Here is a 13701-nt window from a genome sequence, read left to right as displayed (position 1 = left end):
CTTTGAGTTAAAGATCACTATTCTTGAGTTCCACTTGTTGTGCCAACTCCTCTTTCTTAAGCTCAGCTTCTATTGCCAACTTGCGGTATTCAAAGGCCAATTTCATCCGTGATAACTCAAGTTGCAAGGCATTCCCTAAAGAAACATTGCTGGAGGTCAGAACAGAGGCAGCAGGAATGGTGGCATTCCCAGAGTCAGAATCAGCAACACCCTCAGGGGTAGAGTCCTCATTGGTTGTACCCCCCCCTTCAAGAGTTTCACCATGTGTCTGGAAGTCCACAAGGGCAGCTATCAGCTCAGCCCTAGACGTATCATCAAAGTCTAATTTCCTGGCTTCACAAGCACTCTGGAGAGCCTCTGAGCTCATCCTAGTCAATTTACCATTTGCAATAGATTCCATTGCTTGTAATGCAGTTATCTAGCACACAACTAAACCTCAATTTAACAAAATGCAGATATTTTGTAAGTAGCCCGGTTATACACTGATTCTTAAAACCATAAGCATCCCACCGCTGCCGCCAGTGTAGAGACTGGAGGGGGGTGTCTGTACTCCTGTTCTCTATATGGTAGAGGAGAGGCACAGAGGACCCCAGCCAAGATTCTCTATTGTTGGTAGCAATGGACGTACAATGAGGCCTAGCGTCTCAGGAGGTGATGCAGGCTGTTTCTTAAGTATAGTGTAGTCCCCAAGCACCCACAAAGGAATGTCCGCACACTGTATTAGTTAAAACACAGTCTTTATATAATTAAGGTTCAAGGTTATATACACAATCACAATAACTCACTTTGTGCTCAGTTAATCTGCAATGGAAAATATACACAGTTCTAAGTGGTACCACAATTATTATCAGATTTCATTAAAGTGCATCAACTGTACTCTGGTTAAATGTCACACAAATCACTTAATAAAGGCAACCAACAATAGACATAGGAGGGAAAGCAGTTGGATAGAACAATGTGCAGAATACTGGCCCCTACCGTTAGACACAATTCTGTGTGGAGAGATCCCCCCCAACTGGGCAACCTGTAAAATAAAGATATACTACAAGCCCAGTCCATGTATTGTTCAATTAGTCTTATTCCCTTCTAAAATGTTTCTACCACCCCAATGTACCTGGAATAGCAGAGTTTGACGACGGGTCGTCGACGGATCCTACTTGAGCAGCTCCCTTTAAAGCAGGAGCCATGGATCATCGAGAACCCTTGAAGAAAGTGAACTCGGCGTTGAGGCGGCAGCTTCGGTCCCAGCAGTGCTCGTCGACGACAGCACGAAGACGTCCTGCAAGGAAGAGGCGTGCGCAGCACCTCGATGTCGATAGTTCAGGACTGCAAAGAGTTTGTTAAGAACTGTTGCCCAGCAAGGGCATCGAGTTGTCCAACGTCTCTACGTCTCCGGTCCTCGGTGGCATGGCATCAAGCGGTCCCCTCTTCTGGGCAACACGGCTTCGACGGGCCTTCAGCGGTTATAGTAAACCTGCGAACCCTGTTTGACGACGGTGGACAGAATGTCCGGTGCTTATCTTCATTCTCCCCAGTGGTTCCCGTCTCCGGTCGGCAGCCTGCCGAGGGTCTGACTTCCAGGGAGCTTCGGCAAAGGTAAGCGGTGCTCGATGGTCCCTCAGAGCACGGGAAGAGGGCACCTAACCAGGTCCTCTCTTGGATCAGTCTCGACATCACTGTGGCTTTCAGGTTTTGGCAAAAGAAGACAGCAGTCAACCTTCTTCAGGCTTGGTTGTCGAGATCAAGCGTCAGTTTCAACTTCAACTTCTGAACTAATTCTAGCAGTGAGAGGCCCCCAAATATACTAGTTGATCTCTCATTAATTTTGCTGGGTCACACTCAGGCAACCAATCACTCAGAAGGGCATTCCGCAGTCAGTCGGCCAATCAGGCATACAGTGGTTTCAGGCCATTCTCCTCCCTCTCAGATACTCACAACAAGGAATGTGTATTGGGACAAGCAACCAACCATTCAACACTACACACTGCATTCATACCAGTTTCGGGCAGGGCTGTCTCAGTCATTGTATTTCACACTAGAAACCAGACATCCACAACAAGAAGTGCATATTGGTCCCACCCTCCATTCACCCAGGTCCCACCCACAGGGTGTACCCACAACATACAGTCACTGGGAAGGCTCCAGCCAGTCTGGCCTGGACTTCAAAACAACACCATATGTGGAACTTCCACCCAACAGCCAGTCAGGGGGAAGGGACAGAGTCAGGGCTCCACACCGAGGCACCAGGCTCCCTCAAAGCGTCCACCTTCAAATAACGACACAAGCCCTTCCAGGCGCTCCTCATGTTATCCATCAGCAAATCATGTCCACAACTCTGTCTAGAGACCGAAGTCAACACAACTCTTGGAGTAAGAGGCCCATGGAAACTGGTTTCAGCCTCTACGCAGACATCCTGCAAGTCCTCCACAAATGGAACCAAAAATTCTGAAAAGAAAGCCAGGTGGTATGCCCTGAAATTCGGCACCCCAAGACCACCCCTATGCAATGGCAATTGTAACTTCCACAACTTCAACCTCGGGGGCTTCCTATCCCACAATAACTCCTGCAGCATCCTGTCCAACTCTCTCCAAAAAGTCTCAGGGAACATCAAAGGGACCATACTCAAAACATAAGTAATTCTCGGGGTAGATATCATCTTTAAGGCATTCACCTTACCCCACAAAGAAAGATTCAAAAGACTCCATCTCTCAAGGTTCGTCCGCAAACCACTACACATGACCCGCACATTTTCCTTAATCATGTCCCCTATCTCCGGAGTAAGCCAAACCGCCGGTTTATTAAATTAATATAAATTCACCTGTTGGTATTTTTTGCTGAAACTTGGTTCCAAAATGCCGTTTGTGTTCGCTTCTGTGACTCCAACCCAAGTCGAGCCCTTTGTGCCACTTTTTGGCGGGCTTCTCCACAGAAGCCTCCAAAAGTGGTGCCACTCTGTCTGGGTACGACAGGGAGTGTGGGAGGGGGTTTAGGCACCCTGGACTGAGTTGCCTCGGCAACTCAAGTCGCACTCTTGTGTGATTGGCCCAAGTGGTGAGCCGGCCGGCTCACCGCTTAGCATGTTTGAGTGACAGCTAGGCTGAATGAATGGGGGTTTTCTGCATAAAAGCAGGGCTTTGGGGACTGGAACTTCAGAAGTCGCCACAGGACCTAAAGAATCCGAGGAGGGAGAAGCCGAGCCGACCTGCAACGACGACACCACCGGTGGAGCCCTGCTGAACCGTCTCACCACTTTTCCCGACGACAGAGGAGATCTCTAGCCCGGAGAGTCTTCTTCCTTTGACTGGTGGGGATAACCAGTTTGCCCATCTTTTCGCCTTCCTGGACCATCTCGTGGCCACCTTGCCCGTGCCAAGCACCCCGGCAAACGAAATACCACGGTTTACCACTACCGCGAAGAAAAGGGTAGTACCTTGCAACCGGGAAACTCCAGGGCTGGTTTCTTCCCTGGCAGTGCAAGGACTTTCAGCTTTCCTCCACGTCAAGACCTCCTCTTCCTCTGGACGAAACACTGACTTGCACCCGCTGCCAAGAACAACTGCCCCCGCTGGAGCGTTCTTCCCATTTTCAGGTACTGTGTCCCACCTGGCTTCCCTTGCGACAGATCATTCGGGGTGACAGTAAATCCTCGACTTGCTAACCTGGGTTAGCCTGGGGCTTGTTAACTAACTTTTCCTGACTTCATCTCAATCTTTTATGAACTATCTACAAATACTTTTTGGGCATAACCCCACTGTGTGATCCTGGACACATTTTGCTTGTTTTCTCTAAGAGTGGTCCTGGCATTTGAACTTCCTTGCTCTCCAGTAGACTTTGCCTAACCTGTCTCACTGTGGTTATTTGAAAAGTATTGAAATTTGTGTGCTTTCATAACTTTGCCTTTTCCCTCCCTTTTTTTTATAACTTATTAGAGTGCCATCTTATGTCAAGCGCTCACCTCTGTCTGAAAATAAGTGGTGTTTCTCATTAAGACTTGTCTAATAAGTAACCAGGGTTGTATATATATAATAGTGACTGTGTGTTGAAATTACTTACCTCTTTATGTGCTAGTGTAATTTACAAGTGTGTCTTTAAATAAATAATTATATACTTTTACACCAAAGCTCTGGTCAGTGTCTGCTTGTGCTACTATATCTCTGTACCTATTGTGTATACTCTATATACTGCCTAACTCATCTTGAAAGAAGTCTGACTGCTCAGCCACAGCTACCAGGTAAATCTGGGTGGTACAGACTGCTCCCAATTGGGTTTACTGCCAACCACCTGTAGTCCTAAATCTTTTGCAGTGGTCACTAAGGGAACTGCACAGGTTTCTGCCTAACAGGCCCCTGTGGCCCCTTGCTTTCTATTGCCTGTTACCTTGTTTTCCCAAAGTCCTGGGAAGCCCTGACTCTGTCCCTTCCCCCTGACTGGCTGTTGGGTGGAAGTTCCATATATGGTGTTCTTTTGAAGTCTAGGCCAGACTGCCTGGAGCCTTCCCAGTGACTGTATGTTGTGGATACACCCTGTGGGTGGGACCTGGGTGAATGGAGTGTGTGACCAATATGCACTACTTATTGTGGATGTCTGGTTTCTTGCATGAAATACAATGACTGAGACAGCCCTGCCCGAAACTGGTATGAATGCAGTGTGTAGTGTTGAATGGCTGGATACTTGTCCCAATACAGATTCCTTGTTGTGAGTGTCTGAGAGGGAGGAGAATGGCCTGAAAGCACTGTATGCCTGATTGGCTGACTGACTGCAGAATGCCCTTCTGAGTGATTTGTTGCCTGAGTGTGACCCAGCAGAATGAATGAGAGATCAACAAGTAAATCTGGGGGCCTCTCACTGCTAGAATTCGTTCAGAAACTGAAGTTGAAACTGACGCTTGATCTCGACAACCGAGCCTGAAGAAGAAGGTTGACTGATGTCTTCTTTTGCCAAAACCTGAAAGCCACAGTGACCTCGAGACTGATCCAAGAGAGGACCTGGTTAGGCACCCTCTTCCTGTGCTCCCAGGGACCATCGAGCGCGCTAACCTTTGCCGAAGCTCCCTGGAAGTCATAACCTCGACAGGCTGCAGACCGGAGACGGGGACCGCTGAGTAGAACAAAGATAAGCACCGGACATTCTGTACATCATCGTCGACCAGGGTTCGCAGGTTGCTATAACCGCTGGAGGCCCGTTGAAGCCTTGTTGCCCAGAAGAGGGGGCCTCTTGAAGCCATGCCAGCGATGACCAGAGCCGCAACGCTCCTTTGCCTAAGACTTTTTGATTCACGGATGCACTCCTCCGCACCGCCGCCCGCCTTCTTCCGCCGGAGAAGGCCAGGCCGTCGACAAGCCGTGGAACGTCTGCCGGTGGGTTTCCCGCCACCCAAAGACCGTAGAGACGCCAGACGACTCAACGCCCTTGCTGGGCCACAGTTCTTCACAAACTCTTTGCAGTCCTGAACTATCGACATTGAGGTGCTCCGCACGCCTCTTCCTTGTAGGACGTCTTTGACGCCGAGTTCACTTTCTTCGATAGATCTCGAAGATCCGTGACTCCTGCTTTAAAGGGAGCTGCTCAAGAAGGATCCGTCAACGACCCGTCGTCGAACTCTGCTATTCCAGGTACATTGGGGTGGTAGAAACATTGTAGAAAGGAATAAGACTAATTGAACAACACATGGACTGGGCTTGTAGTATATCTTTATTTTACAGGTTGCCCATGTGGGGGGATCTCCACACAGAATTGTGTCTAACGGTAGGGGCCAGTATGCTGCCAATTGTTCCAACCAACTGCTTTCCCTCCTATGTCTATTGTTGGTTGCCTTTATTAAGTGATTTGTGTGACATTTAACCAGAGTACAGTTGATGCACTTTAATGAAATCTGATAATAATTGTGGTACCACTTAGAACTGTGTTTATTTGCCATTGTAGATTAACTGAGCACAAAGTGAGTTATTGTTATTGTGTATATAACCTTGAACCTTAATTATATAAAGACTGTGTTTTAACTAATACAGTGTGCAGCCATTCCTTTGTGTGTGCTTGGGGACTACACTGTACTTAAGAAACAGCCTGCATCACCTCCTGAGAAGCTAGGCCTGATTGCGCGTCCATTGCTACCAACAATAGATTAACTGAGCACAAAGTGAGTTATTGTGATTGTGTATATAACCTTGAACCTTAATTATATAAAGACTGTGTTTTAACTAATACAGTGTGCGGATTTTAGGCAGAATCCTGTGCAGTGCCCTTAGGGACCACTACACACAATTAAGACTACAAGTGGTAATACAAGTTCATCTTTGGTACAAGCCTGTACTACTATGTTAAAGTGGTAGCCGTAGCGGAGCAGCCAGGCTTATCTCAAGAGTATATGAGCAGTAGCAGAGATTACACAAAGGGACCACAATTACTGTGACTCAAGCAAAGACTGACTCAAGGTTTCAGGTAAAAAATATAAGTACATTTATTTTTAAACCGTTTGTTATAAACACAACACTTCCATTAATTCAAAACCACACGTAAAATACACTACAACCAACCAATTCACTTGGTACAGCATAACTCAAGGTAAGTACCCTATATTTTAACGGACCGGTGTTGTGACCGGGAATACATATGCAATCACTTTTTGACAGTAATGACAGTTCGTTCTTACTAAAGATGCGCGTATCCGCGACAAGAAATGTTACCGGGGCAAAAACATACTTAGCACCTGAGTTAACCATAGAGAGTTGGGGGCAAACATCATAGGCAATACTTTTGTCAGGGCAGACAGAATCAGAGAACACTAGTTGACGGAATTTAAGAGTCAGTAGGCCAGGGCCAGTGGCAAGTGGAACCGGGTTCCTGTTGTTGAGGATCACACAGTCGGGACAGTTCACGATTCAACGTTGCCAGGAGTACTTAGATATTGTCAACAGAGGAAGCAAAAGTTATAAGAAGGAGGGAAGATAAGGGCAAGCCTTGGAGGAGGAGAAAAGGGATTCACCCTAGCTCCTAAAAGCAGAACACAGTACCTTATTCAAGGAAAAAGCTGGTGCCACAGCAGTTGTTCCTGGTAGTTTCCTGCAGACCCACGGTTCCTAGAGCTTCGGCAAGAAGGAAGACGTCTGGAGGGGTCTGCACTATGCAGGGATGAAGCCAGCAGCAGCGACAGTGAATAAAAGGTGCGCTCCTTGAAAACAGGAGAGGCTCTTCAGATGGCTATCCGGACCACTACAGCAGTGTGCAGCGATTTCGACCAAGAAGAGGATCCTCTGGCTGTGGAAGATGAGCTGGCTGACACCACCAAGCTCAAGGGAAGAAGACTCCGGACTGGATCTTCTCTGGTCGTCGAAGGGTAGATAGCTCAGGACTGTATCAAGGCTTCACCGGGACAGGATATTTGCAGCAGCCGTGTTCTTCTCCGCTTCTCTTCGGTTCCTTGTAGTTCCAGTCGCGACTCTGACTTCCAGCCCAAAGGTCCTGCCTTTTATGCAAAAATCCCCCATTCACACAGCCTGGCTGTCAATCACGCAGCAGGGGGGTTGTCCAGCCCGGACAACCACCTCAGCCAATCATGGCAAAGTGTGACTTGGGTTTCCTAGGATACCCTGTGCAGGGGGTGACTACACCCCTCCCTCACATTCAGCCCACCTAGACACCCAGACGCCTAGAGGAGGGCTTCTTGGCAGAAGCCTGCCAAAAGACGGTGAACAAAGAAGACAAACCTGGTTTGCCACGCAAAGTAAAACACAAGAAGGACTTTAACAAAAAGAAATGGCGAATAAACCCGACCGGAGCCAAAAGAAAAAGTATTTGGTCAAGCGGGTTTATGTTCGAGGCTAATATAATAGCCTGAAACAATACACGTTTATATAGTATAAATGTGGTTGAAAGGTTAGGGTAGATACCACTGCCACCAGCCAAGTCTAAATGTTAAAAGAGCAAAACAAGGCTCTAGGAGGTACAGATAAAAAGGGCTAAGAAGTAACCCTTTCCAATACTCCATGTAAGATGGGGTGTACTGGATCTGTATTTAAATGACTATGTAAAGTTAATGGCAACTTTACCCTTTTCTGGGTGACAGTAGTCAGCCCCAGAAATGGGGTCGGTGGGAAGTCTAAAAGGCAACCCTGTGTCACTGCACTGAAGGTGCTGTGTAACACACAAAAGAAGGGGGCTACAGAAGTGGTGTGCTCCAGAGCCCACAATCACAAAAACAGATGAGATACACATGGCAAAACATGGGTAAGAGTGGGGGAAAAGCTCACACTCTTACCAAGTGAAAAAGAAATAACTCCAGAAATCCAGCAAAGCTGCCGAGGGACTCAGTAGGTAAGGGAAATTAGCCATTGAATGAAAATTCTCCCTAACAGCGGACATTCCTTTGTGGGTGCAGTGTAGTACTTAAGAATCAGCCTGCTTCACCTCCTGAGAAGCTAGGCCTGATTGCTCGTCCATTGCTACCAACAATAGAGAATCTTGGCTGGGGTCCTCTGTGCCTCTCCTCTACCATACAGAGAGCAGGAGTACAGACACCCCGCTCCAGTCTTTACAAACATGTATAAAAGTTTATTTATGTCCTATGAACTGTATGAAATGTGGCGTGATAAAAATATATGACATTTTTCATTCCCAAATGTTTTCCATGTGAATGTGATGATATCATTGAACTCTTTGTTTTGCTACTGTTTTATATATTTATATTTGTATAATGGCATATACATTTGTGAATTTCATACAATTAACTTTTGTGTATTATTTCTTTCAACTAAATTATACAGAAAGAATAAAAAGTGAATATTGCAACATACAGTGCTGTAAATTTAACACATTCATTTGAAGATGTATTTCTTTTTTACTGCAGGTTAAAATTGCATATGTGAATTTTGTTAATCATTGTTATGTGGATACTGAAGTCGAGATGAAAGAAATATATACCAGTAATCACATTTGGAAACTCTTTGAGAACTTTCTTGTTGATATGGCCAGGGTAAGTTATTTAACTTCATATCATACTATACACTTTCAAGACCATTAACTGAAATGGCGGTCTTTTTGTTTACAAACCACAATTCAAATTAAGTTGCAGTTAAATGCATGTGCATATGAACACAGTAAACACTCTAAACGTGTATTGGAAGGACAGTTAAAGCATGTTCTATTTGAATCCATGCAGGTGCTAGAAGTAGCCCAGGTCTTCTTGGCTCTGCCTCACTAGCTGGCCATTGCCACCATGCAATGGAGGGGCATACTCTACAGACATCCTCTCACTATACTTGCTGCAAGGGTGGGGACATGGTATTAGACTACCTGTAATATGTGTATATGTTAAGCGTATTAGGAGATAGATTCCAAATTACAGCAATAAATAACTATGCACACTGATTGTATTTTTCCTCCCAAGGGAACTCTATAGGGTTATGACAACAATGGAAGAACAGGTTGGAACGTTTTGTAATTGAAACACCTTTGCATGACGTATGATGCTTTTAATTCCATCTCAGAAAGAGTGGTCTGCTAACAAGACCCCCCTTTCGTTACACTCGATTCCAAAAGCATAGTGCAAACCTGTGTCCTGCCACATCAGTCTCCTAATCTGCAGCTCCTACTCGCCAGTGGAACAAATCTGGTTGTGAGGTCGCAGGTACAGCTGCTATGACAGAAAAGTCTCTTCAGTACAGAGGCTGCTTTTAAATCTGCACCTCTGGCCCAAAAACCATGATATTATGCTAAACTACCACCTGGTAGCAGGGTAATCCAAAATATTAGCCATACGTACTTGGGTATGGTGTTTGGTAGTTCACATAATAATTAAAGCTGCATACGAATTGTATCATACACCTGTCAGCACTGTGAGCAAAGGTCAGACAAGGGTGTAGAAGCCCTGACTGCTTTGATTTTTATTAAATAATACAATGATGCAGTTATTTCCAGCTAAGAAAGCGTGGTCTGCTAACAAGACCCCCTTTCATTACACTCCATGCCAAAAGCATAGTGTAAATGTGTGTCCTGTATGGTGGATTAGAAGAAGTTCACAGACACTCTGAGGACATTATGACTATATGTTTATTAATGAAAAAAAGGAGGCCTATCTGTCCCTTTCACTATGGGTGTTCCCTACGTAGATTACTAACTAAGGTGCTTGTCAGTCACAAATCAATGTCAAAAGAATCGATCCCCTTCTCAAAACCAAGCTAACTAACCTTACCACTATTATAATCAACTATGTGCAGGAGAATGACTCTGTTCTCCTGGTGGCTGTGTGTTTGCACTGATGTTCTCTTATGTTAAAGTTCTGGTTAATATACAATCCGTAAATAGCCTCTTGTTATACTGTGTATTAACTCGTGTAACTCCCTTGGGGGATTGGTAGTCTTGCTCTCCTCTTGCGTAGAGTTTTTTCTTATAGGTCTCCTGCTCTCTTTCTTAGATGAATCTAAATGTTCTTGCATAAGGTTTATTCTAGGCACCCCTCTGGTGTTTACTACACAAGTGTCTCTCTCTGTTATGTTCCACACTGTTTCTTGGCTGTTGGGTGACTTTCCCCTTTTCCCACGGTATTAATACTCCAATTCTACTCCTCTCACTCTCTGTGATCCCTGCGCTTCTTTTTGTATCACATTAACACAGTTTGAAGTTGTTAGTTTGCTTTCCACTCTTTCATTATGGATACTGGGATGAGTTTCTCTGAGGCTATGACGATTCCCTTTTGACTTCCCGGTATTCTCATTCTCCCTATTACCTTTTGTGTTGTAGGGGAAAGTATCTGGTGCATCCAGGCACTGGCAATCTATTTCTTCCTTCTGTTTGCTTCTCAGTTCGCTTTCTGTGACGTCCCTTTGTACGCATTCCTGTCTCATTCTTGGCTTTTCAATACCACTACGGGTAATCAATTCCGGAGTTGTTTCTTCCCTCTGCTGGTGTCGGCGCCGTTGAGAGGGCAGCCTGCCCACCACGATTCCTCTGCGGTCACGCCACCACCAAGCTCTCCATGCCAGCTTTCCTGGCTTTCTGCTCCTTGTACCTGCTTGGCTTTCAGCATTTCCTGCTCCAGCCCGGAGCCGTCTTGGACTTTGCGGTCTCCTTCAGGAATTCTACGCATAGAGGGCTTCCCCTGTCTGTCTCTGCCTTTCCGCTCTCTCTCTCACGCCTTCTTTCTGGCGCGTCATCCCATTACAATAAACTTTGCACAGTCCTTTGGAAACTTTAATTTAAAGGGACAGTTTCATCTCCTCTTTGGTAACGGTATACGTTCACTTTATTTTCATTCCAGTCATGGAACTTATACTGATTTGGCGTATTAGATATTTCCATGTAGGCCATCACATGGAGGGCATCGGGGAGTTCCTCGCAGGAACGGGAGTCCTTGTTCCCAAGGGTGGGAAGTCTCTCCTGGTGAGGTCCCACTTGCCTCAAACCCTAGGGAAGGTATTGCGGAGCGGGCTCTCCTCGCAAGCCTCATTCAGGAGGGGGGCTCCCCCTTGGGGAGAAGAGACACATTCCCTCGATTCGTCACACCTGCCAGATCAGTCTCCTGATCTGCAGCCTATGCTGTCCAGTGGAACAGAGCTGGTTGTGAGGTTGCAGGTGCCCTGAATGACAGATGCTGTGACAGCAAAGTCACTGCAGTACAGGGGTTGCTTTTAAATCTGCACCTCTGACCCAAAACTGTGATATGATGATAACCTACCAACCTGGTAGCAGGGTAATCTTAAAAAATAAGCCATACTTACTTGGGTGTGGTGGTTGGTAGTTTTGTATCATACAAGTGTCAGCACTGTGGGCAAAGGTCAGGTGCGGAAAGGTTTGTATATTCTATTCAGACAGCCTCTCCCTGCTCAGCGAACAGAATAATAGACTGAAAGACTATGCCTCTCTTTTGTTCCTTTGTGAGGTGGAGCAATACCTCTCTCCAGCAGGAGCTTCCCAGTGAAACAGGCTTCAAGGGCACACTATAAAAAAGGACACGTCTCACCCCAGGGTGTTCCATACCAAAAGGCCTATGAAGTGTAAGGCTAGAGAAGGGGGATGGGTTTGGACAGGCTTGTAGAGCAGATCCAAATGGAGGAAGGATTCCTTCATCTTAGTTTTCTGTGGGCCTGTGAGGAATTGCCATCTGGCACAGGTGTTGAAGCCCTGGCTTTTTTTTATTTTCTATTAAATAATACATTGATGTGGGTAATTCCACCTCTTAAAGGGTGATCTGCTGGCCAGATCCTCCATTCATAAGCACCATGCGAAAAGCATAGTGGGTACCTCTGCCCTGCTGAATCGGAATGCTGATCTGCAGTGCCTACTCTCCAGTGGCACAGAGCAGGTCCAGGTCACAGATGCCCTCTTCACAGCTGCACTGACATCCAAGTCACTACGGTGCAGAGGCTGCATTTAAATATTCACCTCTGTCCCCAAAACTACATTACTATAAGAATGCTTTTGTGGTGGTGAGTTAAACTATAAGAATAGCTATACCTAAGTTTGAGGTCTGGTGGCTAGCATCCCTCATAGTTATCCAAGCCACATCAATTTGATATCACACATGTATCAGCCCTGTTAGCCCAAATCAGCTGTGGAAGGGTTATGTGGATTTCCCCCATCCAGGTTGTCTTTGCTGCTCCCAGCAAGACTGCCGCCCTGTGGGATCCCTCTCTGTCATCCTTTGTGAGGACAGGTAACACCCTCACCAATAGACATCCTCTCCACAGGAAGCTGTTCTAGGAACAGGAATCAAAGTGTTCACCCTTCACAAAAGGTCTTGCCTCACAGCAGGGTGCTGCATACTAAAAGGGCCTTTGATGATGTTGACCATGTAAGAGCAGGGTTAGTGTAGACACAGGAAGGCCAGGCCTGCTAGAGGAAGGTTCTGCCATCTTGTTTGCTCTCTGCATCTCCCTTCCTTACTGTCCCCTCCACTTTCTTTACCACAAAGCACTTTGGGTGTGATGTCAGAAGGCAAAGCCCACTTGTTCCAAGAACAGTGGTTGGACCCTTAAAGCAGGCTTGATTTTGTCCACTAACCTGTAGGCATTTGCCTTTAAAAGAAGGGGTGGGGTCTCCCACTACGTCTCTAAATCATCTCTTCCACGCTTAGAAACCGGTCTCCAGTATTAAGCGTGTTATAAAAGATCAATTAAATAAATACATCTCTGGACTTCAACCCTTGATGATGATTTTGTTGAACCCTGCTGGGAGAGCAGTCCTTTCCAAACTCTGTCAATTTGAGGTGAAGACAAGCAGTACAAGGCAGAGGCAAGCTCTGTTCCCTAACCATCCACAGGGCATATTGGGGATGACCTGCGCAGGAGCAAGACCTGCACCTCTGCCAGCCACACTGCTGTCCAGGTCCTCACCATGCTGAAGAACCCCTGAAGATGTGTACCAGCCACCTCCGTGTTTGTGAGTATGAGCTCAAGGATTTGTCTTGCCCCTGATACCGTGATACCCTGTAGTGTGACTCACAGCTCCTGAGAGCGAAAGCAGACAGGATTCCTGTACATTTGCAATTGAACCACTGTGAGCCGTGATTCGAGCGCGTTCGGCAGCAAACCAACAGGACCCTCAGACCACGCCAGCTGAAGCGCATCGTTGCCTCGGCTCAAACAAAGACGCATTGCTGCTCTTGCAATGCTCAAACTGCCATTCAAATCCCCAGCCTCTTCATCGCCAAACCAGTGGACGATCAAAACTACCCTGGGGTTCTCTCAGAACCACATCCTTTAAGCACAG

General features: G+C 46.4%; 1 protein-coding gene across 9 annotated transcripts in view; it reads left to right on the top strand.

The window, feature by feature from the left end:
* The window catches only part of ITPR2 (inositol 1,4,5-trisphosphate receptor type 2), a 4412221-nt gene that overhangs the window by 2611400 nt on the left and 1787120 nt on the right, over positions 1-13701 (top strand). For 8 of the 9 annotated variants that reach the window (XM_069628470.1, XM_069628469.1, XM_069628465.1 and 5 more), the window contains one exon: positions 8843-8968. The exons of the other annotated variant lie outside the window; for it this stretch is intronic. In XM_069628470.1, the coding sequence (XP_069484571.1) occupies positions 8843-8968 (126 nt within the window). The remainder of the gene's footprint in view (positions 1-8842; positions 8969-13701) is intronic. 9 annotated transcript variants of the gene reach the window in all.

Source organism: Ambystoma mexicanum, chromosome 12 (genome assembly GCF_040938575.1).
Source record: "Ambystoma mexicanum isolate Mex_15411 chromosome 12, UKY_AmexF1_1, whole genome shotgun sequence".
NCBI classification, from domain to species: Eukaryota; Metazoa; Chordata; class Amphibia; order Caudata; family Ambystomatidae; genus Ambystoma; species Ambystoma mexicanum.
The sequence above is the reverse complement of the archived record's forward strand: the minus strand, read 5'-3'. Positions and strand labels throughout refer to the sequence as shown.